The sequence below is a fragment of the Megalops cyprinoides genome, chromosome 4 (genome assembly GCF_013368585.1).
Source record: "Megalops cyprinoides isolate fMegCyp1 chromosome 4, fMegCyp1.pri, whole genome shotgun sequence".
NCBI lineage: Eukaryota > Metazoa > Chordata > Actinopteri > Elopiformes > Megalopidae > Megalops > Megalops cyprinoides.
This window is the reverse complement of record NC_050586.1, coordinates 45,062,823-45,086,988: the sequence shown is the minus strand read 5'-3', so window position 1 is coordinate 45,086,988 and position 24,166 is coordinate 45,062,823. Positions and strand designations below refer to the sequence as shown.

Sequence of the window (24,166 nt, the reverse complement as noted above, 5' to 3'; positions counted from 1 at the left end):
GCCAATGAGCCAAAAAGGGAAAACGTGATTCAGTCACAGCGAGTAAGTGAATACTCTTGTAGGTATCTTTGTCTTCCTTGGTCCAGGACCGTTTATGCACAGCACTAAAAAGCAATTGATGCATGCTTCAATTGATGCCTTTTTATCAACTGACGGCCCAATACCTCATATTTACAAATGCTTATCAGGACAATAGAAGGCTTCCTTTTGTTAATAACTACTTGATCAACATGTACAGTTTGTTAATACAATGTATTAAGAAACTGTCTGTACAATTACAAAAATACCTGTGGTGCCTGCATTCTTCCTTTCACCATCCCTGAAATTATAGTAAGCCTTAAAGATATTTTTCATGGGACGGTGCCAGAGTGTGTTGTGAAATATTCCATGCTCCATTTTGTTAGGCCGATAAATATTTAGGTGTGTCTGGCACTCAGCCTCCACTAATGTGTTCACACCTGCATACAGCTGACTAAGAAGAATCCTGAATTTGAGTATCTAAATATAATTTTGCCTGGTTTTACTCACAGTTCCTCATTTAGTTACAGTGTTCTGTAAAATATGTGGGAAGTGTATCCCTGGTTATGGAACCATTCTGTAGTTTCTGCTTAGCATTTAAGCAAGGAAGCCTTTCTTTCCTTATCTCTTGCTGCCATTGTGACATTCAAGTAAAAGGCTTAGAGGACGGTTTTTAGAATGAGGTGACTTGTAGAGTCTCTGGCAATTTTCAGCTATGGCTCAGTCAACCACGTCCCTCCCTTTTTCCCCTTCCCTCCAAAGGACGATTGTGACATTTTCAGAGTAACTTTCTTCTTAATTTCTCTCTGTGCTTTATGCAATACTGTACTCTTTGATACAGCTCAATTATGAGGTTATGAGTTATTTTAGGCATACAAATTAACACAAAAGGAATTGTGGTGGATGCAGCTGTATTATTTATAGGAAAAAATCCTCATGATGTAGAGTAATATTTTAACCCCTTAATTGTGTGGATTAAATCAACAAATGTTTTTTTTTCTTTCAAATGCACACTCACCTTTTACTGGCCACAGTTGTACTGTTTGTGGCTCATAAAGGGTGTTGCAGCAGAGGTTCCAGTCAAACTGGCATGCTTTATTTAACTAACTCGGCTATGACACTTAACCAGAATCCACCCACACTGCCTAATTATGACTCTCAACCAGCACACGTCAACACTGCCTAGCAACCATTCCAAACAACAGAAATGGTGAACTGTCATAAATACAATAAAAAGGTCTTTAATATTGTGCCTTACAGATACAACATATAAGTCACAGGAATAAACAATAGGCAGTGCAAAATGCATCTGAGATGAAAAAAGGCTAAGATTGCTCATATTTGTCTGATTGGCTACACACAATCATTATGAGCATTTTAAAGGAAAGAAATAAAATATTTGTTTTTAATAATTTCATATTCATCAAGCCCTGCAGTGATTCAAAAATAACTGTAGGTCTGTATGCAGATTGTGGTGATTTGATCTAACTAAATGAAGCCAAGCATGAGCATTTCAATGTGGCTGAATCTCTTTCTGTATGACAAAAAAGCAACAATGCATATGGAGACCCAGCCATTCAACAGAACTTGATTATGAACGAGTAAAACGTTCCTGAATGTGTAAAACATATCTGCTCCCCTCCCCCACTGCAAAATTAGAGGAATACCCACTCTCCTCTATACCAAATTTGAGTGGGGGCACATTACTGAATGAAAGGGGCACAACCCCTTACATGTTACAGGAGGTCATACTCCCCTACCTCTCAAAGCTAGAGGAGGACACATGAACAAATGAAAAAACAAAATAATTAAGAAAGGTTAACTGTATCAAAAATTAGAAACATGTAAACATATACCATATCTGTATTACAGCAAAATTCCATAATTTTCATATCCACTTGGGTTATTTCTTGCGCTGTGCTAACTGCAATAGTGGTTGGCCTCCCTGAACACTTTAATGATCTCTTCTCTTCTGTTACCTTTCTTCCTTGAGAGTTTACCTTAGTAGTTTTCTCACTTTATACTTTGTCTTTAAAGCCACCTTTTTCCAGAAATGCTAAATGTTTATTGGTATCCTACCATTGTATTAATATATGCCATCAGATAAATGTGTTCAAGGTCCACAGCAGAGCTGCAGAAGTGTTGGGGATGTTGAGTGATTAAATGCAGTAAATGAGTCATGTAGTCTACGTGGTATGCTGTCACTGTTATCCATATCAAATCATACCAATTCCTTAGGATGAACAAACAAAGCTTCTGTGTTGCAGAATTTCCTCTCAGTTGCTGACATTTTCTTCCTAACATTTTGAATCAATAAAAAGAGTGAAAATATTTTTGTCAGGCATCTTAAAATCACTAGATAATAAATAGCTTATTAAACGTATTAAATAAGCAAACCTTTCTCTACATTTAGAGCTATGGGTGTTGTTTGTAATGACAGACATAACACAATCATAGTATTCATTAAGAAAATAGCCTGTGAATTGGTGGCACTGATATACATCAAAGTATCCATTCCAACCATCTTTGGAGTCAGCCCCCTCTCTTCTGCATTTATCGCTACCTTATTCCTGTATCTGTCTTCTTTGTGTGAGATCGGACAAAATTCATTGACCTGCAGTCCCTGCTGCTCCTGTGTGGGAGGTACAGTAGGCAGAAGTATGGAGCTCATTCCCATCTGAGACATCCTGCCCACCACATGTTCACAAAATAGAAAGATGACAAAGGGAGAATTTATTCCTTTTGGTGTATGCTGAAATGTTTCTCCTGGAGACAGAAAAAAAGAGGTTTCCATTTCACACAATGACCACAGGATGAATACCTTCAAAAACATCTGAGCTCAGCTCAGCTGCTACTATCCAGCCATCTTTAATTATTTATTTTAGTTTTCACTGATACAGCAACGTTTTCTAAATATTTTTCTGAGTGTTGATGCTGAGAAATGTTGTCATTCATGCTCATTTGAGCACTACTACTTGAAAATAGTAGAAGATAGAAGAAAAACAAGCCTGTACACATTCCCGTAAATTAACCAAAATGCAAATAAAACTGAACAAATATGTCACATCCTCATACTTCTCTTTACTGTGGTCTCATGAAAAGTTCCTTTTCAAAGTATATCGTGCTTAGTTCATCCTGTCATCAATATACATAGCAGTCTCATTTCAGGGATCCACTGTCAAAGTAGAATTTGCTGTGATTCCCCAGCAAAGACTGTCTACAGTGTCTGAATTTCACTTTCACAATGACCCATGTCCATTCCATGTGCTTTACTGGAAGGCTTGGCCTTCTATACAGGAAAACCCTGGAGGTCTTCTATGCATTGCATCAAGGGTCAGCTTCCCTGCTCATTCTGATAGACACATAAACTGAAAACAGCTTAGAAGGACACCTAGCCAATCTCCTTGTTTTCTTTCTCATAAAACTGCCATGTGACAAATGTCTTCAGTGTGCTTTTTTATGTGTATGGACTTCCTTATTAGGGGGTATCCCTAATTCATATGAACAACATGTCACTAGCAAGTATGTAACATGTAACATAACTACAAATAATGTAGCAATTGGTAATGCATTTTCTGGCAGAGAAAAATATTCTGCCTCACAATAATTTCATTTTGTACAGTTGTGCTGGTACTTCAGTGTTTGAGTTTTACAATACCAATGACAACTGGTAGGGGTTCAGAGTGATGCCATCATTTTTGGTGTGATGTTCCATGTTTGGTGTGACCAGTTTCAAGCTGCAGTTTTAAAGCAATTTTCCATTCACAACCTTATTTCTAAACTTTCAATGCTACCTACAATAGCACAGGAGACATGTTCAGTTAATATTAATCATTCCTTGTGAAATTATGCCCGCAATAGTCTGGTATGAATCTAAAATTCCCCATCTGATGCTAGCCGGCAATGTTGTCACAGTTGACTTGTCAAGCATAGCAAACCCTCCCATAGCAGAGTGCCTATTCATATTCCCTCATATGCCTCATTCTGAGAAAAGCTTTGATGTAATGTCTGAATCTTTAATCTATTAAAATACAAAAATGTCTTAAACTGTAATGTAGGTACTGTCTGAGGCAATGTAAATATGAGCATCAATGTTGCTGATAGCTCTTTTTTCCTCAACAACAGCACCAGTAATCATTATTATTGTCAGCTGTAAAACTACTGAACCACAATAAGCTACTATCCCAAGTTTAAACATAGTGTTCTCACATTTACTCTAATATGGCATTCTATTCTAAGGAAATGAGATGGAGCCTTAACATGGCTGATAACTTTCCACAGCTGTGCTGTGGTGATCAAAGGAATGCCACCACACATCAAGTATTATCCTACATTTTATCAAAGTTACCCAAAGTTGGCAGCTAATTATGCTTTATCATTTCCCTTATCTTATCCTAGCCAGCAACGTCAGCGCTGGTTTACCCCGTTGGTTAGCTATTGGCAAGGATGTTAATTTCAAAGTTGAGAGGAGACCTAGACATGCATCTTAAGCTATGGGAAAATACAATCAGTGGCCATTCTCAGCTTGGCCTCATTCTCAGCTTGAAGCCCTAAATTCAGTAGTCTTCTTTGCAGAATGATTAATTCTGCAACAAGAAAGTGGCCCATCATCTATGGCAGTGGTATTGAAAAAAACATTCCACATACCACAATTGTGAAAGTCTCTGAATGTGTAAAGAACCAGAATGTGTAAGAACCTCACACTTACCTTTGACTTAAATGAGAAGGGGCGTGCTTTCTTATATGAGCAAAGCTCTGAAGCATTTGGTGCATCTTATACCAGTTTCAGCCTCTGGTCAGATTCTGTATCCATCCTGTTTTTTGGTGTTTGGTCCTCAGTGCAGACTGGTGGTAGCAAATGGCATTTTTTCATACAGACTCATGAAATTTCTTCTAAAGTCAGACTTCCCCAAAATGTAGATTTAAATTCAGATTTGTTTGGAATGTTTTCCCCATATAATTCTTTCACTTGTATGTTAAAATTGTCAGTGAACTCACTAATATCAATGCCAAATTGGCCTCTATTTCAGGTAGCTGTTTATTTTTGCCCTAGTGAAAAGCATTGTAGAAACTGGTTTTTGAAGACCACAATGTTGTCTGTAACTTTCCTGTCTACAGTCAGTTTGTTTTAAGACAGAAAATTTTCCAGAGAGGGGAAAACAGATGTGTCACCTGTCTTCACTCTCATTTCAGACAACTGTATTTTTCTTTTGTTACTATCACAGTGATCTTGTGACGCACATCCAATCATAGGCACCAGCTTCCTGGGTGCCATGTGTGCTCGTGCAGTCCTGACATTTTATGTCAACAATTTCAAGAAGACTGCACACCACAGAGAACAACAATCATAAAAAAGTCAGGAAGGTCTGGAGCATTCCCCCACCAGAACATCAGAGAGCCATTAAACATCCAAGGCAAGCACCTCACCCTCTCCCCGTCCTAGATTAAGCACTGTTGTATTGGATTATTTAGGAATGAGCAATGGAGCTAGTTCAGGCAGGGCGGAATCGCTGCGGGTGTGTCCAGCAAAAACACAGACAACAATATCCAGAACAAATACAAATACAAATACAAACCTAAATCTCTTATTGCAGTTACATACATAAATGATTCATATTATACATTAAAGTATAAAAGTATATAAGTAAAGTAGTCCATTTGCATGTTTAACAGATAACTGTACAATAGGAAATAATACTACTTATTTAACGAGTAACCATATCATTAACTTGGCATGTACAAGCGAAATTTGGGTTATTCTAAATCAGCTGGAGCTACATATTATAGCCAGTGGTAGTGGGGACAGTTAAATACAATTCACTAGTAATTGGCTACATCGGACATACATGATCAACTACGAATGAATACTCAAAATTCTTAACAGGTGTTCTGTGAGCCGTGCAGTGCAACAGCCCACTAAGTTATATTAAACTGAGTGATAAGTTTTACGGTCGGAATGAAGGATTTACATATACAAGGCAGCTAACGCTCAGCACGAACTATACAGACATATTAATACTACATTCCTTCATATAACAGGGAAACATTGTCCATAACTGGTCCTAAAACATAAACGTTGCAGTACTTACATTAACGATGCACTCACACAAACCGTAGCAGGAAAGGAAATAAGACCGTACGAAGAGAAACTAGCATCCCCGCTATACGCGATGTTTACTGCTTAAATTGATGCAGTCTCTCTGGCGCTCCTTCATTAGGGATTAGGCACATTCACGTGATAGGTGCATAGGATGTAAGGACTGGTTATCGGTAGAACGATTGAAACGTAACTATATTCTACATGGGTTTCGCAACAACTGTAGAGGTCGTAATTAAAATTAATTTAACAGATAATCTCTTCAGTGGTGTGGGGGCCAACTGCCACCTGACTGTAAATTATCCTTCAACAGATTCAAAAGGTTCTTTTCTGTATCTGAAAATGGAATTGTCCTAGCTAGCTACGTATTACTGAGGTCATTACAAAATGGATAGTTCTGTAATTTGGAAAAAACCAAAACATAATCCCAGAAGCTGTGGATAATTTGACCAATAGTAACTTCAAAACGATGCTTCTGAGGTAAACAGTGGCAGAAAAGCTAAACCTATCACTGGATCATGTTTAGGCATTTTACAAACCTGAAAAATACCTGAAAATATTAACAATGGATTTTACACATTGTATCATGCATTATAAGGGTTTTTCCTGCCAAGATGTAACTTCTTTCAATATAACATGCATGCTGAATGTGTGTAATGTTAAGTGAGGCTAAGAAAAAAGAAATGTTTTATTATTGTATCCATGTTGGAGAGCAACATGCTGGCACCAACCAGGGTGCGAAATACGGGAACTGAATTTACATCAAATTTAATCATAGTTACAATCTGCATACAGCTCCGCGTCCATCTTCACACCCATTACTCTTGTTTGAATTACTCATGAACTCGTCATTGCATAGATATGGACAGGAGTGCCGTAAGGGGGAGGTTGGGATGATTCCAAGGGCCCCAAGCAGACAGGGGCCCAGATTCTACCATATATTTTTGTAACATATATATAGGGGCCTAGTGCATTAACCTTTCAGGGGGCCCAAAATTCCTACCAGTGCCCCTGGATATGGAGCACATACCACAAGAAAGAGCGGAACCGGAGCTTTGTAATGATGCTAGTCACATATTTGTACATACCGAAGTAATCACATTATGAAGACAGATCAAACTTCTGCAAAGTAATATCTTCTTCACCCATTTTCACACTCCTGCTTCTCGGTTGAAGAACTCACAAAGTCCCTATCGCTTTACAATGTACTGCATCTATCAAAATAAACAGTAGAACTTACCCTTTCCGATGATACTAGTTGTTTATCTGCACGACATAGCGTTGTCAAGTAATCCGGTTTTGAAATCGCAGTAAATTTCTGCATTGTCTCCAACATAGGGATGACATTACATCCCACTTTGTATGAAAAATAAACACAAAATAATGTATTTGCTTTTCATTGCAATGATTCAAAAGTTGTTGTCAAAAGACATGCGTAGGTTTTCATAAAATGAAGCACAACCCCAACCCCCACCCCCCCGGCAAAAAAACTTCCCGTATTTTGAAAACTAAATGTTGGCAGGTATGGGTAGGGGAGACCCCCTGATTGCCACTGTGTATTTCGCACACTGGCACCAAACTACATGTCCAGTGGTGTTGCAGAAACTCCCTGTAATCCAAAACTCAAGTTATGGAGATGTGTAAATATATTCAACAGATATGCCAATTGAGACAGCCAGAAGCATAAGTCATAAAAGCAGCTTGACAGTAGGAACTGATGGTCACTGCATCTCTCAAACAAACATTTGAGCCTCTGGACAGCCACCTTACTTCCATGTGAAGTGGAGGTTGTATGTAGACACTCCAAATTTCATTGCATGGTATAATTTCAGAGCTCAGAGGTCAATTTTGTAAAGGTGATCATTTCTACAATAGTCTAAAATGGCCTTCAGTTCATTTGGTATTTTTATACAATCAGTGGTTCCCGCAATACATACAAATGCATCCATTTCATGTGAGGGGCAAAATCATTTATACAAGCCACCACCCCACTGTGTCACCCTGTCATTACTTAGTGTCTTCTGTACAGACTCCTGACACATAATGTCAATTGATACTGACCATGTTCCCTTAAGAATGTAGTCAGGAACAGAAAAAGTGCTCTCTGGTCGTTCTTGTAGGCAGTGACCAACAGCTTCATGCGGTTTCCCATTTGTACCTGATGCATATAATCAGCACATCTACAGTTTACTCTACTGTATGCAGTACATAATACCCACTTCTTGTCGTACACTCTACCAGAGAACACTTAACATCAGCGCATATCTATGCCATGTCATTAATTCTCTTTGTGACAGTGTTATTGGAAAAAGCACCTATCTAGTTGTCTGGCAGCCTTTCTCCTACATACATTATATGGACAAAAGTATTCGGATGCCTGACCATTACACCAACAGGGACTGTAAAGACATTGCATTCAAATACATATACTTTAATATGGAGTTGGTCCCCCTATTGCAGCTATAACAGCTTCCACTCTTCTTCGAAGGCTTTCCACAAGATTTTGGAGTGTTTCTGTGGGAATTTGTGCCCATTCATTCTGTAGAGCATTTATGAGGTTAGGCACTGATGTTGGATGACAAGGCCTGGCTCGCAATCTCCATTCCAGTTCATCCCAAAGGTGCTCGATGGGGTTGAGGTCAGGGCTCTGTGCGGGCCAGTCAAGTTCTTCCACACCAAACTAATCAAACCATGTCTTTATAGTCCTTGCTTTGTGCACTGGGGCACAGTCATGTTGGAATAGAAAAGGGCCTTCCCCTAACTGTTGCCACAAAGTTGGAAGCATGGCATTGTCCAAAATGTCTTGGTATGCTGAAGCATTAAGATTGCCCTTCACTGGAGATAAGGGGCCTAGCCCAAACCCTGAAAAACAGGTGTGCCAAATACTTTTGTCCATATAGTGTATTATTGGTGACCCTGATTAGTGATCAGTTTTATGTGGCTCATCTATTTCAGCAATTCAAAGCCTGGTACAATGAGACCTCCAGTACCTTGTCCTGGTAAGCAAACTTGATTTGGCATGCTTCAGCTCAGATCAGTTTTGGCTAAAACAATTCATTGTTTGTCTTTGAAAACTGCATGTTTTGTTTCCAAATGTCAGTGTAGATTCCAAGGTTTCATACTCTTATGTTGCTGTTAATTGATACACAAGCATCCTTCTTAGGCTTGTTCAGTTGCTGAAGGTATATATTGTTTTTTGATTGATGCTGTACTCCATCTCCATCTCACTTAATCTCCAAGATTCTTATTTCACATAGTTGTTTCTTTTGTCTTCATATATTGGCATGTTTGTTTCAGGTAGTTATCTAACAGAGCACTACCCACAGAAATTAGCTAACTGGATAAAATATTAAAGATGATGACAAATTTGAAATGGAAGCCTCTCCAATGGACCAACATCTGAAAATTGCTGAGCTACAACAGAGACTCATGTTCTTACATAATCCCTCATTTATGAAACTATCTTCTGACGAGCCATGGGTGTGCCTTTATTAGCATAGCATTAATTATTTGTGTGTACATATATTTTGCTCAGGATATCCTGTGAAATGTGCATCACCATTTGTTTATTTTAAAACCATTTCAGATGTGCACTATGCTACCAAAGTCATGGGACACTCCATCCAAATGCAGGAAAATGGGTGCAACTACAGGTGTGCACATGGTTTGAAGAGAATAACATCAGAACATTGCAGTGCCTAGCACTGAACTCCAGTCTCTCTAGTCTCAAACTGACAGATCATCTTTGGGATGAATTGGAATGCATAACTGGGACAAGGTTAAGACATCCCTCTTCAGCAGGTGAGCTTATTAATGCTTTAAACAAGGTGAGGAGCACAATACCACCAGCTTTCTGCATGAAATTAGCAGTCAGTCTTCCACAATGCATTGAAGCAGACATTAAGGCCAAAGATGGGCCAACACTCTGTTCATTTCTTGGAATATTCATGTTTTAGTCATAACTATCACTGTCCTATGACATTTGGTAGGATAGTGTAATATTCAGAAATGTATTATTATTTGGCTCCTGTTTGATCTCTGCTTAAGTAAAAATTTTGAGGAACTAAACAAACAATTTAACTACACAGTTATGTGCAATTTTAGTTTTTTGGTCTTCCTTTCCATGATGAATTTCAAGCTATTTTTTGTAACATACATTTTATTTGTTATATTTCATACTGAAATGAAAAACACATGTATCAGGTCAATTTTACGAGCCACTCCCAACCCCAGGAGACTTCCTTACAAACAAACAACGGAAAAGTGATTTGAGTGTCCTGGCAATATGCAAAAGGGTAGATTACAATAAACAATAGAATAAATGAAAGCCTGCATCCAAAAAAATAAGGCGTATTACATGCTTATGTCAATATTGATGACAGACAGTTCCTGATGCATGTCCAGGCTATGATCATCTCTTAAGTAAAAGCAATACTATTACTAATAGTAATCGTAATAATATTAATTTGCTATTTGCTATGTCTTGTTCAAGGAACAATCAGGACAATCAGAAGTAGACAGAATATTGGTATTTTAAAATTTAGTGAGCATTTTTGGCCTGGTGTGCCACTGAACATAAGAATGTAGCATTGTAACAGTGTAATGATTGATTGGATAAGAACCTTGCAAACACTGATTCTGTTTTCAGCCTTGATAATATTCACTATTGTACATAATGTTTACAATGTACTCTTAAGGATAGAAATGATCTGGCTGGAGAACCTGCAACAGAAAACACATATTCTCCAGCTATTAAAGCTAACTGACTAGCTACTTTGGTTTTTATCAACCTTTAACTACACAGCTAAAATAGCTGGGGACTAAGTTCATATGGTACAAATAGGTAGAAATTCATGAAAGAATGTCAACAAACAATGATAACATGTAAGTTCACTGCAAGATGTTCTATATGCAGCAGCACTTGAATAGCAGGCCAGACGCGACTGGTTGAAATGCAGAACGTCATCCTGGGTGGCATTAGAACAGCACGCACACACAGCTAAGTTGGATTACTGAAACAGATGACTTATGTCTTATCATTTTGCAAAAATATCTGGTAGACAAATAAAGCACAGAAAAAGAAAGTATGGAGATTGTAAAACCTATGTTTATAGCTAGATATTTGAAAATTTGTCATTGCAACGGTGACTACTGTACCAATTGATCACACAGGCAAATGTCCAATGGTTTTGTATACCTACTCATTTTATTGTTCATTTTAAAATTTCAAACAAGCAGTAAACAATTCAAGAAATTGTTTAAAACCAAAACAAACAATACTTAAGGAACAAACAAAGCAAGGCAAGACGCCTTTTAGTCTTTTTTTTTTGACCTAATGGTTGTATTCAAACAACAGTCCTCTGAAAATACTAACCATGAACTGAACATAGGTTAACAAATCTGTTCAGTGGCAGCAGAGTGCTACTCTTTCTGTTTTAAACCAGTTTTTAAATGCTAGACATAACCATTGGTCAGGAATCTCTGAGAAAATCTTACCTAAAATGTTTTTATTGTTACATTTTGTTTGGGCATGGAAAATAAACTGCAATTTTTATCAACTAAATGTAAACTTTATAATGCCTCCACCACTGTGAGGTGCTTTAAAATATGTCAGTGAAGTCAGTCTATCAAGAAAACATCTTTCGCTTGAACACTCAGCCAACCACAACAAGTTCAAACAATGAGAATTAGCTCTTCCCTGAAAAAAAAAAAAAAACATTTTTAACTTAAATCCTTTGAGTTGTCCAAAATGTTTACACTTACTTTGCAAACTAAATAAATTTTCAGGCCATGTTTTTAACAACAATAAATATGGCACTAGTACAATGCACCAACAAAAGAGGAAATGACTTGGTGCTTAAACTTCCTTCAAATCCATGAAAATCTTCAGTGCTCTTGAAAAAAGTCTCATTTTGTTATGGTCTCCCAACTCCTCCCTACCCAACATGAATGCAGTCTTAGAAACATTCTCTGAGTGTTTTCTGAACAAACAACAGCTCTTTCAGGTCTGAAATTACAGATACCAAAATGTTGATTTGATTAAACCACACCCTAAACATTCTGTAAAAATAAATAAATAACAAACAATTTATCAGTTATGTTCACCTTTCTAGAGTTTGTGTTTATGACACTGATATATAACCAAAAAAAAAAAAAAGATTCGGAACCACCCACCTGAAAAAAGAACAAATTTGTTGACTATACATAGCAGAGAATGGTGAATAGTTTCTTTCAGTATACATACCAATGAATATATCTACTTTCAATATTTAAAACTGAAGTAAATAAACAGAAAAGTTCTCTAGTTATCTATCACAATTCTGTTTTGGGCAGAAAATACTTATGAGATACATTACCTACCACAAACACTCAATAGAGCCAAATACAGACATAAAATATGTAATATTACCACTTTTTACTTTCTAATATTGTGTGAGACCATTATTTCATCAAAAATATTTTGCCTGTGTTGCCGGCAATCAACAAAGTAATGAAAAATGTTTGAGGACTGCCCTTTGAATACAACATTAATAAATAATGTATTCTGGAATGGCCAAAGTTAAATTAACACTTCAAATAGTACCTCAATTCACACTGTCCTCGCTGAAATGAGAACTTTAAAACTTTTTTCTTATAAAAATATAATCATTAGTCAACATCTAAAGCCTTATTCAAGTTTCAAAATAAATATCTTCTTTAGCAACACTCAACAATATTTTTCTATTTGACAGCTTCAGAGTCTGTCCAGAGTTTCCCAAAGTAAGCCTGTGCCTGTTCTGGTCTTTGCAAATACAGACATGTACAAAGCATTATCTACACCCATATCTACTATAGGAGAGGCATTTTTGCAATGTGTCAGTGCATCAAATGTTTCTTCAGTTATTAAAGTGAACGCTTCTCAAAACAAGCTTGTGACACTGTGCACAACCATCAGCAGCAAAAAGCAACCATTCTCTCAATGTTCTCAGATGTGATGCAGTAGATCTATGAACACATATGTGCACACTAGCACACTATAGTGACTTTTTTTCAGATGACAACAAATAACAGCAGGAGTAGGATTTGCATTTGTTGACAAAAAGCCATCCTAAAATTTTATTTGTAGGAATTAAAATGCCATTCCAGCAGTATAGCATTATGCTGTACATGTGTTGTGTTGGGTTGGCATAATAATATAGTATAAATATTAGACATTTAATGAATCTTTAGATTTAAGTGCAATATGACAATTCCCAAAAGCAAGTCTCAAGCACTTGCATTTCAAACTTTTTCCAAATTAAAACATAAATAGTAAAGAGTTTTTCTATTTTCATAAATAAATGGTTAAATGGCTGAATGGTCATGAATAGAATAAAACACTATTGATCAACAGCCCTTTTCTCATTGTTTCAGGCATGAAGAACTTCAAGAGCATGGACTCTAACCCCCCAGTGCACCCCAGTTACTCACAATCGACCTAAAATATACTTCTAATGATATGCATTTTTTATTATAGTACTGTTGTTCATTTGCCCAAATTGTGTGCCAATGGAATATGGAATGTAAAAAAAGAAACATATGCCTTCTTAAATGACAGGTTTACACCATTTCGTTTGAAATGAAGAACTTTTTCACCATGTCAATGGCAAATGTATCTTCCAAGGAAACTTAAAAATACAGGAGATCATCTTTGTCAAAACATTATCTGTGCCTTGGATTTTTGTTTAAGTACACTCAGGCAACCAGATAATAGCAAAAGCACTCTGATAAAATAAAATGGTTAGTTATTTTGAAACATTTTATCATATATCAGCATCGTACCTTTCCATTCGATACGATTAAACAACTTTAAAACACCAAGAAAAGTTGTCAAATAAACACAACGTACATACATAATTTCTCAGTTTGTATGGTCAAAATGTTGCCTTACTTCTTCAGTACACCTACATTGTACAATAGAAGACATACAATATATTCCAAGACATAGTAGAGACAAAGGGGAAGTCAAACACTTTGATCTGCATTTGTGGAAACAGCAGAACTGCACAACACAGTAAAAGGTACCATCTTAAACAGCATAGGGAAATTTTGACCACAGAATGTCTATGAAACCACTGAAATAAATTTCACTCAGCGAAAACTGCAAACAACCACAGCACAGAAGTGCCACGTTAGGTCTACCCAAGTCACTTACCATTAACAGCTGGACACCTCAAATTCACATTAAAGTGCTCACACTTGTCTCTGTTTTTACGTTTCATTAGTGCCTTGAAGTAAAAGAGTACATTTGTCTTGACACTGAATGGTTAAGTAGTTGACAAATACACCTCCTAAAAAATCTCTCTCTTGCTTTCACCTGCTCCCAGGTGCTTTTAGGTCAATCAGTTATGATTCTGAGGCAGAATGAACATGTCTCCATAGAAGCTGGTTTGCTTTTTTTGTATCCAAAGTGCACTGATTCCCTTTTTCCACCTTCAAGCCTCAAATTTCTTCATCCATTTGCACGGATATCACAGTACCATTCGCCATTTCTATTTATGGCCATTCATTATCCTGCTCCTTTGACCTGAATATAAGAACGAGGAAATTTCTTATGAAGAGTACACTTCAGTCTTAAAGCTGCGATGCTCTCCCTTTTAGTCACAGCCATTATATATACACACAGAGTCTGTGGATGAGTAATGGTGGCAATCTGGATGGCGTAGGTAGCTTTTCATCTATACAACATCACAGAGCCCTTTCCTGGTGCATTTGTGAATAAAATGAACGAAAAGGTCAAATGTCACATACTTAGCATCTCACCCTTTTATTTTCTTGAGTAGAGTCTGCCATGTTCAGGTCAGGAAGAGCTGGGTCTCTCCCCTCCTGTGTTTTAGCAGTCTCAGTGTCATTGTTATTTACCTTGTCAGTTCTCCACAACTCTGACTCAGATGGCGACGGCAAAATAAACCCTCAACAGCAAAGTTCAGCAGCTGGTGCTCTCCCCACTTTTTGCCAGCGTAGCTGAGCTCACCGCTATCTGGCATCCGTTGGTGACATGATTCATGACTTTCTGTTTGAGCTGCGCCACCTGCTCTCGCAGAATGCTGGCGGTTGAGGCCAGGTCAGCATTCTGGGTCTTCAGCACCTTTACCTTCTCCTCCAGGCGCGAGATCCTCTCCAGCTTCCTCTTACGGCACTTGGAGGCAGCAATGCGGTTTCGGAGCCTCTTCCTCTCCGCCTTGATGCGTTCCTGGGTCTCCAGGTCAATGGGAGAGAGGGAGGGAGGGGAGCTGGTAGGGTCCCCTGGGGGGTGGGGCACCTCGGGGACTGTCTGTGGCTCATCTAGACCCCTGCTGTGGGGGTGGGGTCCTTGTCCCAATCCACTGTGCCCTAGGCTGTGACCAGCAGGAGTATATGACAGCTGACCCCCTGTGTAGGATGTTGAGACTGCAATATGACTGGGATTGTAGCTGCTGAGATTAGCATAGATAGGCATTTCCCCACTGGGCATGACACTTCTTTGATAGGGACCTTGAATGGAGGAAGATGGGGAAACAGGGGCCCCGATAAGCTGGTTCTGTTTATGAAGGTCAGCCAAGGCTTTCACAAAGCCATCTGCAAAACCCTCCTGTTCATTAGTCACCTGGTTCCTATACATGAAGGGATTGCCTGTGGAGCTAGGTGCCGGGCTGGTTGTCACTAGCCCCTGGTTTGACTGGATGATTAGGTGCTCCAAGTCAGGAGAAGCTAGCTTTAAGAGGTTCATGTCCGTGGAAGGCATTAAAGAGGTGTTTGTGTTACTGTTAATCCCCGAGTCATTAGGGTTGATGTTGCTGCCATTTCCCTGTAGGAGCTTCAGGCTAGAGGTGCTTCCTGGGAAATTCTGTGTCGCCATATTTTTCTTGCTTATTATCTTGTTGTTCTGGTACCTGCCATAATGTGGAATTTGTTCAAAATTTGGAAGATCTGGTGTGTCATCGTGATAAAAAGGGGTTTCCATCTTACCCGTCATGGACACAGAAGTGCAGAATCTTCATAATCTAAAACATATCAGAGGTATGGGCATTTTCACAGAGGCATTATACAGAGTTTTTTTTTTTGTGTGTGTTTTTCAAATGAGTCGATAGCCAATTACACCTGTTAAAACAAAATCAAAATAAAGTAATAAAAAAGGTTAATAATAACCTATAAATGGGAAAATGCAAAAAAGCAACTGGAACATATTCAGTCCGAGCTAACTATCACTCAACGCATAAATGATTCAAACGAGTCCAGGACACATTAGACTGTAGATGCACCTACACACCGTCTTACAAACATCTCAGTTTTTAGTTTTCAGTCACATTTATACATCTGTTACATGAGCCTCAGCCTTTTGGCCAGACACACTTACACTGCATGTATCGAGAACGTGATTCTGGGTATGCACTCAACATGTGTTTCAATGAGTTACACGCTGGATAGCAAACCATTCTTCAGCAGGCTACATTCGACAAGGTAGCCGATGAAATATCAATGTCAAAGATTCAAAATCCTCCGAATTCTGTACTTACAGACACGCAGACTCAGTAACTATCAGTTACTGTTGTGAGGCTAAAATCACATTTCGTCAATCCATACAAAGGATTCTGACACACCGACATTTCTATCATTTTTGACTGGTAAAATATAAGTTTGAGGTTTTTTAGTAATAAGGTTATTACTAAAAAAATCAATAAATAAAAAAAAAATTCTCAAACAAATGATCGTGATTACTACTTACAGCAAACGATGAACGTATGTATGCTATTGCGGACGAACAGGTAAATCCCATCACCACGACTGTAAAATGTTCAGTTTACATCGCCATTCAGTGAAAAATAAAATAAAAAATAAAGTTCGCTTATAAAATCCAGTGAGTCAAAGGTCTTCGGTGTCTGTGATTAGTCAGGCTGCTTAACGATGACATGAAATACCATCCATCATGGGCATGTTATCCACGCAGCCTAGGAACCGGGTACCAATCCACTGTGTTCATACGAATGCTGTATCCGCAGCACCGAAGCAACTGCTCCGTTTGAAAACAATATGACGTTAAAATAATGAAGATCTCTCTCAGTAAATGTCCCCCAAATATTCGTATATTTCGAAAACCCTATTAGTCACAGAAGTAGCCAGCGCAAAAGTATGTGATATTAAGCAATGCTACTTCCCGTCTCTCCTCGCTGCTGTTAGTTCGACTCTGTGGGACTTTCTGCTTGTCTGATTACTAAAATCACACGCCCTCTATTTCTTCAGTTCCTGAAACTACCCCGTACTGATGTCACACATTACTACCTCCTCCTCCGCAATTGGTTGAGGTCACATCGCGCAAATGTTTCCCTTTTCTTGTTCACTTGCACGCCAACGGATGGACAAGATCATAGCTATACTGTACAGTACAAAGTTATTCACATCCAGCGAAACCTACCCGCTATGTCTGTCCTCCCTAAATCACACATCTTAAAATAGAATTATAGTGAAAGCAAAACAAAAGAAGCATGTTATGTACAGGCGCGCACAAAGCTTGACTAGAATACCAGCAGCCTGCAGCAAATTTGGAAAATTACTGAAAGAGAACGAGAGTCATTTGGGCGAGCATACCTATGCGTCATAGTAACAGAAGGGAAGGTACACGTCCATAGACTAATCCAAACGCCTCATACTCGCCAACACCGTAGCATGAAAGGCAGCAGACAGTGGTGAAGTGGTTAGAGGTGAGTACACTATATAAGTCACTGACAGTTAACGCCATAAGTTTCTTTCTTTCTTTATTTGTTTCCAGTGTGGCACATATACACAGGCCTACTTACATGCATACATACATATGCCAACAAATATTATACTTTGCATCTGCATTACTGTTATTTATTGTCAGAGTACCATCACCAGACAGTCAACTGTAATCATATTGTGTGTTGGTTAATTTCATACTTTGGTTTCCTCACTGATTTGTAAGACAGCCATCTTTTGAACTCCTACTCTGCGCTGCAAGTTAGCTATATGTAATTCACCACTTTGTAAAGCATACGCTATATTTTCTAAGCAATCCCTTCACTGGGTTACAGTCCATGTGACCACCTTCATGTCCTTTGAGGCAAGAATTTGGGTTTTTTTTTTTTTTTTTTTTACAATTTTAATGTTGGGCAGAAAACAGGCAGTTCTACATTCTGCAGTGGATTGCACAATACTATATCACGAGCAGAGTTTGATCAGAGACAGCTGATTACTTATACACATTTTTCACCAGCATAGCATACTGTGACATCCTTAAAAACTCTCAGTTCCCATGTGTCTCCACTGACAAACGGGAACGAATTGTGAAATGTCTGACCCAGTAACTTACCTCTTATGATTCCCTGGAGATTGGGTGGAGTAGGTGGTGAGTGTACGCCGTAGGAAGTGCAAAATGATGGTATCACGTACATCTGTTAAATGTACATCATAGTCATAGAGTCATATATGTGTCAGGTTGTTATAAAGACACACACACAAAAGAAACACCTTTTGGGAGACCCATAGCCTCTTCCGCACCTTGCTGGGAGGGTAAGTGCCCTCACCTCCAAAAAAATTTTTCACTGCTTTCTTTTCATGAAACAGCTGCCAATTACTTGTTATAATATTAAGACAATGAGCTAATTTGCAATATGAATTTCCAATCCACTACTGCTACACACGAGCAAGACGGCTAGACAGATAATACATGGACACAGGAAAAGCTAACAATAGTTAGGTGAAGCATGTGGCCTAGCTGAGACATGATGTTAATGGCTGCTAGTGCTGTGAGCCAAAATGCAGTAAACACCGAGTGGAACCTTATGACCAATCTGTGTAGCTAGCTGTTTACTGTGATTAGAAACATACTTTGAAACAAGTATACCTGGGGCATTCAGTCTCCTTGCCAACAATGTATGTGTTATGTGTTGACCAAGGATTGCAAAGGGCAAATGAAGTGAGTAAATTCACATGGTAACATGATAAAGTCACATGGCAGTATGGTACATGGATTCCCTGAAACAGAGCAAATGAATCACTGTATATTTGTTTTAGTAATTAATTACAATCATTTCATTTTACAATAGATGCAGGATGATATATGCCAAATTATTTGGAATAAAGCAGTTTCAAGGGGTGATTTCTACTCAGTACACTCTATTTTTATTTCTCTATCACTCAGTGTAATTCATAGTCAAGCTGTGTCAGAGTATTCCTTTCTGCTACCTCTTAAATTAACATAATTTTCTTTTCCTCAGTGCACTACCGGAGTACATTTTCACCTTATTTGGACACATGCAATATTAGTTGGAAGATGCAGATATCTGTGAGATCTGCCTCAACAGTAATTTGTGATTAGTGTTGCCTTGTAGATTTGATGGGTCATACTGCATATTTTCCCTTGTGGTGGTTTACCAGAACTCAGACAAACTGCACATCATCACAAGTTATCATTATGTTGTTGTGGTGTTGTGAATAAATTAACAAAATAGTACAGTAAACTGGAAAAAGTGCATGCCATTGAGGGCTTAAGATCACTGGCATTTATCAGAGATATATTTACCTATTTTTTACAATATGTGTTTGTATATCAGACTGTTTGTATTAGCAGAACCATGCATTTATTTCATAGGAACAATAAGTTACATTATTCTTTGTAGAGTACAAACACTGATCTGATTGGCTTTAGCCTTAGCAGTGAGCTTTTCCTACAGTGCTTATCTCACAGTCATGCCAGTTCCACTGTGCCAAGCTGATTTTAACAAGGATTGACCTGTTTACTCCTTAACTATATTTTCATTTGGGGATATAACGATACCACGATAAAAAGTCCACAATATGATATTTATCGTGATTTTAAAAAACGAAGAAAAAATGATGACTCATATAAAATTTGTTTTTAACTTAAAGTGCTTTTGCTTTCCTTCTTTAAAATAACTTAAAATAAGTGCAACTTACTTTTGTTGGTGAAAGTTTGGAACAAAGTGCACTAGAGTCACATTGATTACAGGTCCATAACACTCAGTATCTTGTTAACCAACAACATCTTGCTGTGAAATTAGTTATAGCTGAGTCTTTCCACTTTGGTTTGATATGGTTCTTTTTTGATTTCACACTAAAATAAAAAATGGTTTAGTTCAAGCCATGCGGTCTGTTTTATCTTGGACTTTAGCTCTGTCCATGTGATAGCTTAACTTTGCATTAGGGAGGGTACCTGCAAAAGCAGAACTAATCCCTGAGGACAACCCTTGGGAGCAGTTGAAGAAATAGACAGTTTTATGTATGGACCATCTGTAGTGTCAACTGGCTTTTGGGGATTATTCTATTCAGCATTACATTCACTAAAATGTGATGGTAAGACAAAAACAGCTATTACAAAACTCATAAAACATCTGAACTGAACTTCTGAATTCATTCAGAAGTTAGATTACTGGATGATCCCAGCTAATACAAACTGCATCTACCTATTATGCTAGCTTTATTTGTACTGGCTAACCTGAGCATATAGTTGTAAAATGCAAGGACCAGGAATTATTTGAAAAATATATCATGCAGCATTATATTACTTTCTTGTGGAAAAATAATTTGTTGTACAATTTCAACAGCAAAAGGTCCAGCAAAAGGTTTGTTGTCACACATTATGAAGTTCACAGTTTCTGGGTCCTTGCAGAATGAAGAGTTTTCACTGTGATCCTTTTATGTTTTATATGGTTAGTAGAATTCTGCTTATTTTTCATATCTGCTTGGTTATACTGTGCCTGTTGATCCCCTTTAACAAACAGGTTATGAAATAACTAAGTATTTTCCTTAAAAGTTATGTTAGATAATAGAAATATTTTCATTTAAAGCTTAATCAATTACATGTGTACATTGAGAAAGTGCATTACTTTTACAGCTAATATCTGTATTCTCATTCTTGCATTGGGTTTGTTTACTACCCTCACTTGTGCACCTCTGCAAAAAAGGGCTATCTTTTTCACAATAATAACATTTTTTCTAGGTCAGTCAAGAGGACTCAAATGTAGTCCTGTTGCAGAGGATCACACCACACATTCTGTGTGATGTTTCCCTTTGATTACATTTTTATGATTTGCTCAAAAAGCCTCACCATCAATGGTTAATATAGTTTATACATTTATTTATCCAGCACAGCAAAGTCACCATCATGGCTGACACTTCTGGCTCATAACTGAGGACTACAAAGAATGGTAATCTGTATAACATTTGTACTCACTCTAGTTCAAAAAAAGGAATCTTATTTGGGATTTTTATTTTCCCCCTGTATCCTTGGAAAAACCACTTTATATAATGAATTGTTTGCCTTGTGGTATGTTTTTTGGTGATGAAGTATATCTGCACATTTTCTACATTAAATAATTATATGATTCCATTTGATTAATTAAATAATTTTAGTGCATTTTCAAATCACCTTTGCATAATTAAATTAAGGGATTTAATCTATATCAAACAGGTAGCTATGCTGTACAATGCAGGTTTTACCATTTAGTCAAGTTGGGAGAAATGATATCATTGAAATCTTGGGGAATATCATTGAATAGTTATATATTTTTCTGAATTTAAAAGTGTAATGACCCTCTCTGTAACTGCAGTGAGCTAGTTATCAGATCATTCATTGAAGTAGGCTTGAAGTCTTACCTGTTAAAAGACGACAGGTTTTTCATGAGAAGTAACACTTTGTATATGACGCTCATGTTTTTTTTTTTTTTTAAGAAATAAGACATACAGTAGAAGATTTTAATTATTTATATTTAATTAATTTAATTACAAAAAAAACAACACTTGGGCTGCATCCAAAATGACAATTTGCTGAGTTCCTGAGTGCACTTCCCCTCAAAAATGATGCCAAGTCACATGGTCTAGGATGTCCCAATCAGGATACAAGGAACTTGCCCTTGATTGCTCCCTTTGAATGTGCGTACACGCATGTACACTTCACATTGGGCTGATGTCCCAGGATTCCTTTGTACTGACACCCCAGTGTGCATGTTTCTGCGAGACCTTTCTTAGTAAATTTTGCAACCAAAAACTCAATTTTTAATCAAATCTATCACATGGCATTTTATTGTATAAATGAATATTTCTCTCACACAATCATGAATCAGCGGTTACATTCAGCTGAATGATTTCCATGCATTCTGTTACATGAAGTAAGAAAATGAAAACTATTCAAATCTTTTTTAATTCCTTGTGTAACAGAGCTTGTATTAACTCATTGTGTTTCAGACAGAAGTTGCTGAATCTTACCACTGCAGAACTTAGGGGAATCTGACTGCTGTTGACTCTGGGAATGTGACACTGGGGGCGTAAGATGACTTCATAAATCCAACAGTGAATTAGTGGAAACATACTGTTTATTCATCACCATGTAGCCTGCCAAGATAATTAATATCAATGATAACTGGTTCACCTGTGGCCTTTAAGCTACGACAGTTATACAAGTCACTGAATTCATCTTAAGATGTCAAGCTTAAACAGTGTTTTAAAAAACCATGCATGGTAAACATTGTATGAGTAATCCTTTTGGGGAAAAAAACAACAACAACTGCATGATGTAATTTCAGAAAATCTTGAGAATTATGGCAGCTCTTATGGTAAAAAAAAAAAAACTGGAAAAACTGTTTGCACAAAAGATGGTGTTCTAAAGTATATATGTCTCAGCCACAGATACTAACAGTGTAAACTACTGTAAACAGGAAGATGGCAAGAGGGCTGAATAGACAGTACATGAGGTAGTGTCTGGGAGGGCAGAATAAATATTTATTGGTGTAGTACTTTTCAAAGTGCCTGTATCCATAGACCAGAGGCTGACTCCACCTGCTTCACAGTTTTTACAGTTTCTTCTAACTCAAAATGTTTAAAATCCCATGTAAGTACAATTTCAACCATTAAAAAATAAGAGTCCCCTGTGCATTTGAAAAACCTGTCATAAAACAGAATGTTTTGGCTCCATCAAAGTACTCAAGCTCCTGTCAAAGGGGATTGGATTGGAATGAAATTATACTGCTTTCTGAGTACTAGGGCCTTAACAGTTATGTCATTGTGCACCTTTGGCGTACAGCTTTTTTTTTTTTACAAAAGAATAACAAGCATTACCCAAGTATAATTTGGTATCATCTTTTGGCTTCACCCATTTGCTTGAGCTGTTTTGTCAGGAACTGCTAATAGGCAAGCTGGTTTTCAACCTAGATCGGCATGAAGATTTATGAAATTCATTAAGAAGTGGGATAGATCTTCAAATGACGGCAGGTGAGCCAAGTCATACTAAAGTATTGGCAAATGTTGAGCTCTAGTTTGTAAACAATTTTTTATATCTTTGTATCTGGAAGAATTTGGAGGATTAAGATCGAACTATTTGAGGAGTGGCAGATTCTTGGGGGAAGAGACTGTGACTGAAAGGATGTGATGTGTTGCCCTTGGAGATAAACTGTGTCCCAGTCACAGGATCATCTCAAAAGTTTAAGCCTATGCCACACCACTGAGACAGAAAGCAGCTTTACGCAGACGAAAAATGTTTGCCATTGGAGATTAACGATCATACACAGCATTAATATTCATCGCACATTTTGGAGCCTCCTGCAATTTACCATTCAGACATCAAATAGTCTGTCTGGCATGTTGTGAAGATTGCCTTGAAGGTTAATACGGTCATTAAACTAGGCTGCATGCAAATAAATACATGCTTCTCATAGGGTTGTGCGATATGACCAAAATCTCATATCCCGATATAGGTAATTTCATATCCCTATAACGATACATATCACGATAAAGCACATTTTCTGTAAATTCAATGAATAGTTTATCTAAAATGACCACACGGAAAGGGCAATTTCTGATTACATTTTGAATTATATTCTCAACAAATAAGGTACTTATATTTATTTTTCTCCTTTTATTTAGAACCTTTGTGCAATTTTTCGCCTCGTTTCCATATAGCTCTGTGTACGTATGCGAGTCATCGGAAGTCCATTCATTCCTATGGGAACCTCCGTGATCTCCGATGTGTTTGCGAAACCCCTCCTTCCGTTTTTTTTAGGTCCAGAATTTGCCTTCGAGTAC

The 24,166-nt window shown here is 37.7% G+C and overlaps 1 protein-coding gene across 1 annotated transcript; it reads right to left on the bottom strand.

Annotated features, from left to right (window-relative positions):
- Window positions 1-14,989: 14,989 nt before the first annotated feature.
- Window positions 14,990-17,450, bottom strand: LOC118776735 (transcription factor AP-1-like). The gene is made up of 2 exons (XM_036527265.1): window positions 16,839-17,450; window positions 14,990-16,213 (listed from the first exon to the last, which is right to left on the bottom strand). Exon 2 carries the CDS (start codon window positions 16,086-16,088, stop codon window positions 15,060-15,062), a length of 1,029 nt encoding a protein of 342 aa, XP_036383158.1. The 5' UTR covers window positions 16,089-16,213; window positions 16,839-17,450; the 3' UTR covers window positions 14,990-15,059.
- Between the last annotated feature and the right edge of the window lie 6,716 nt (window positions 17,451-24,166).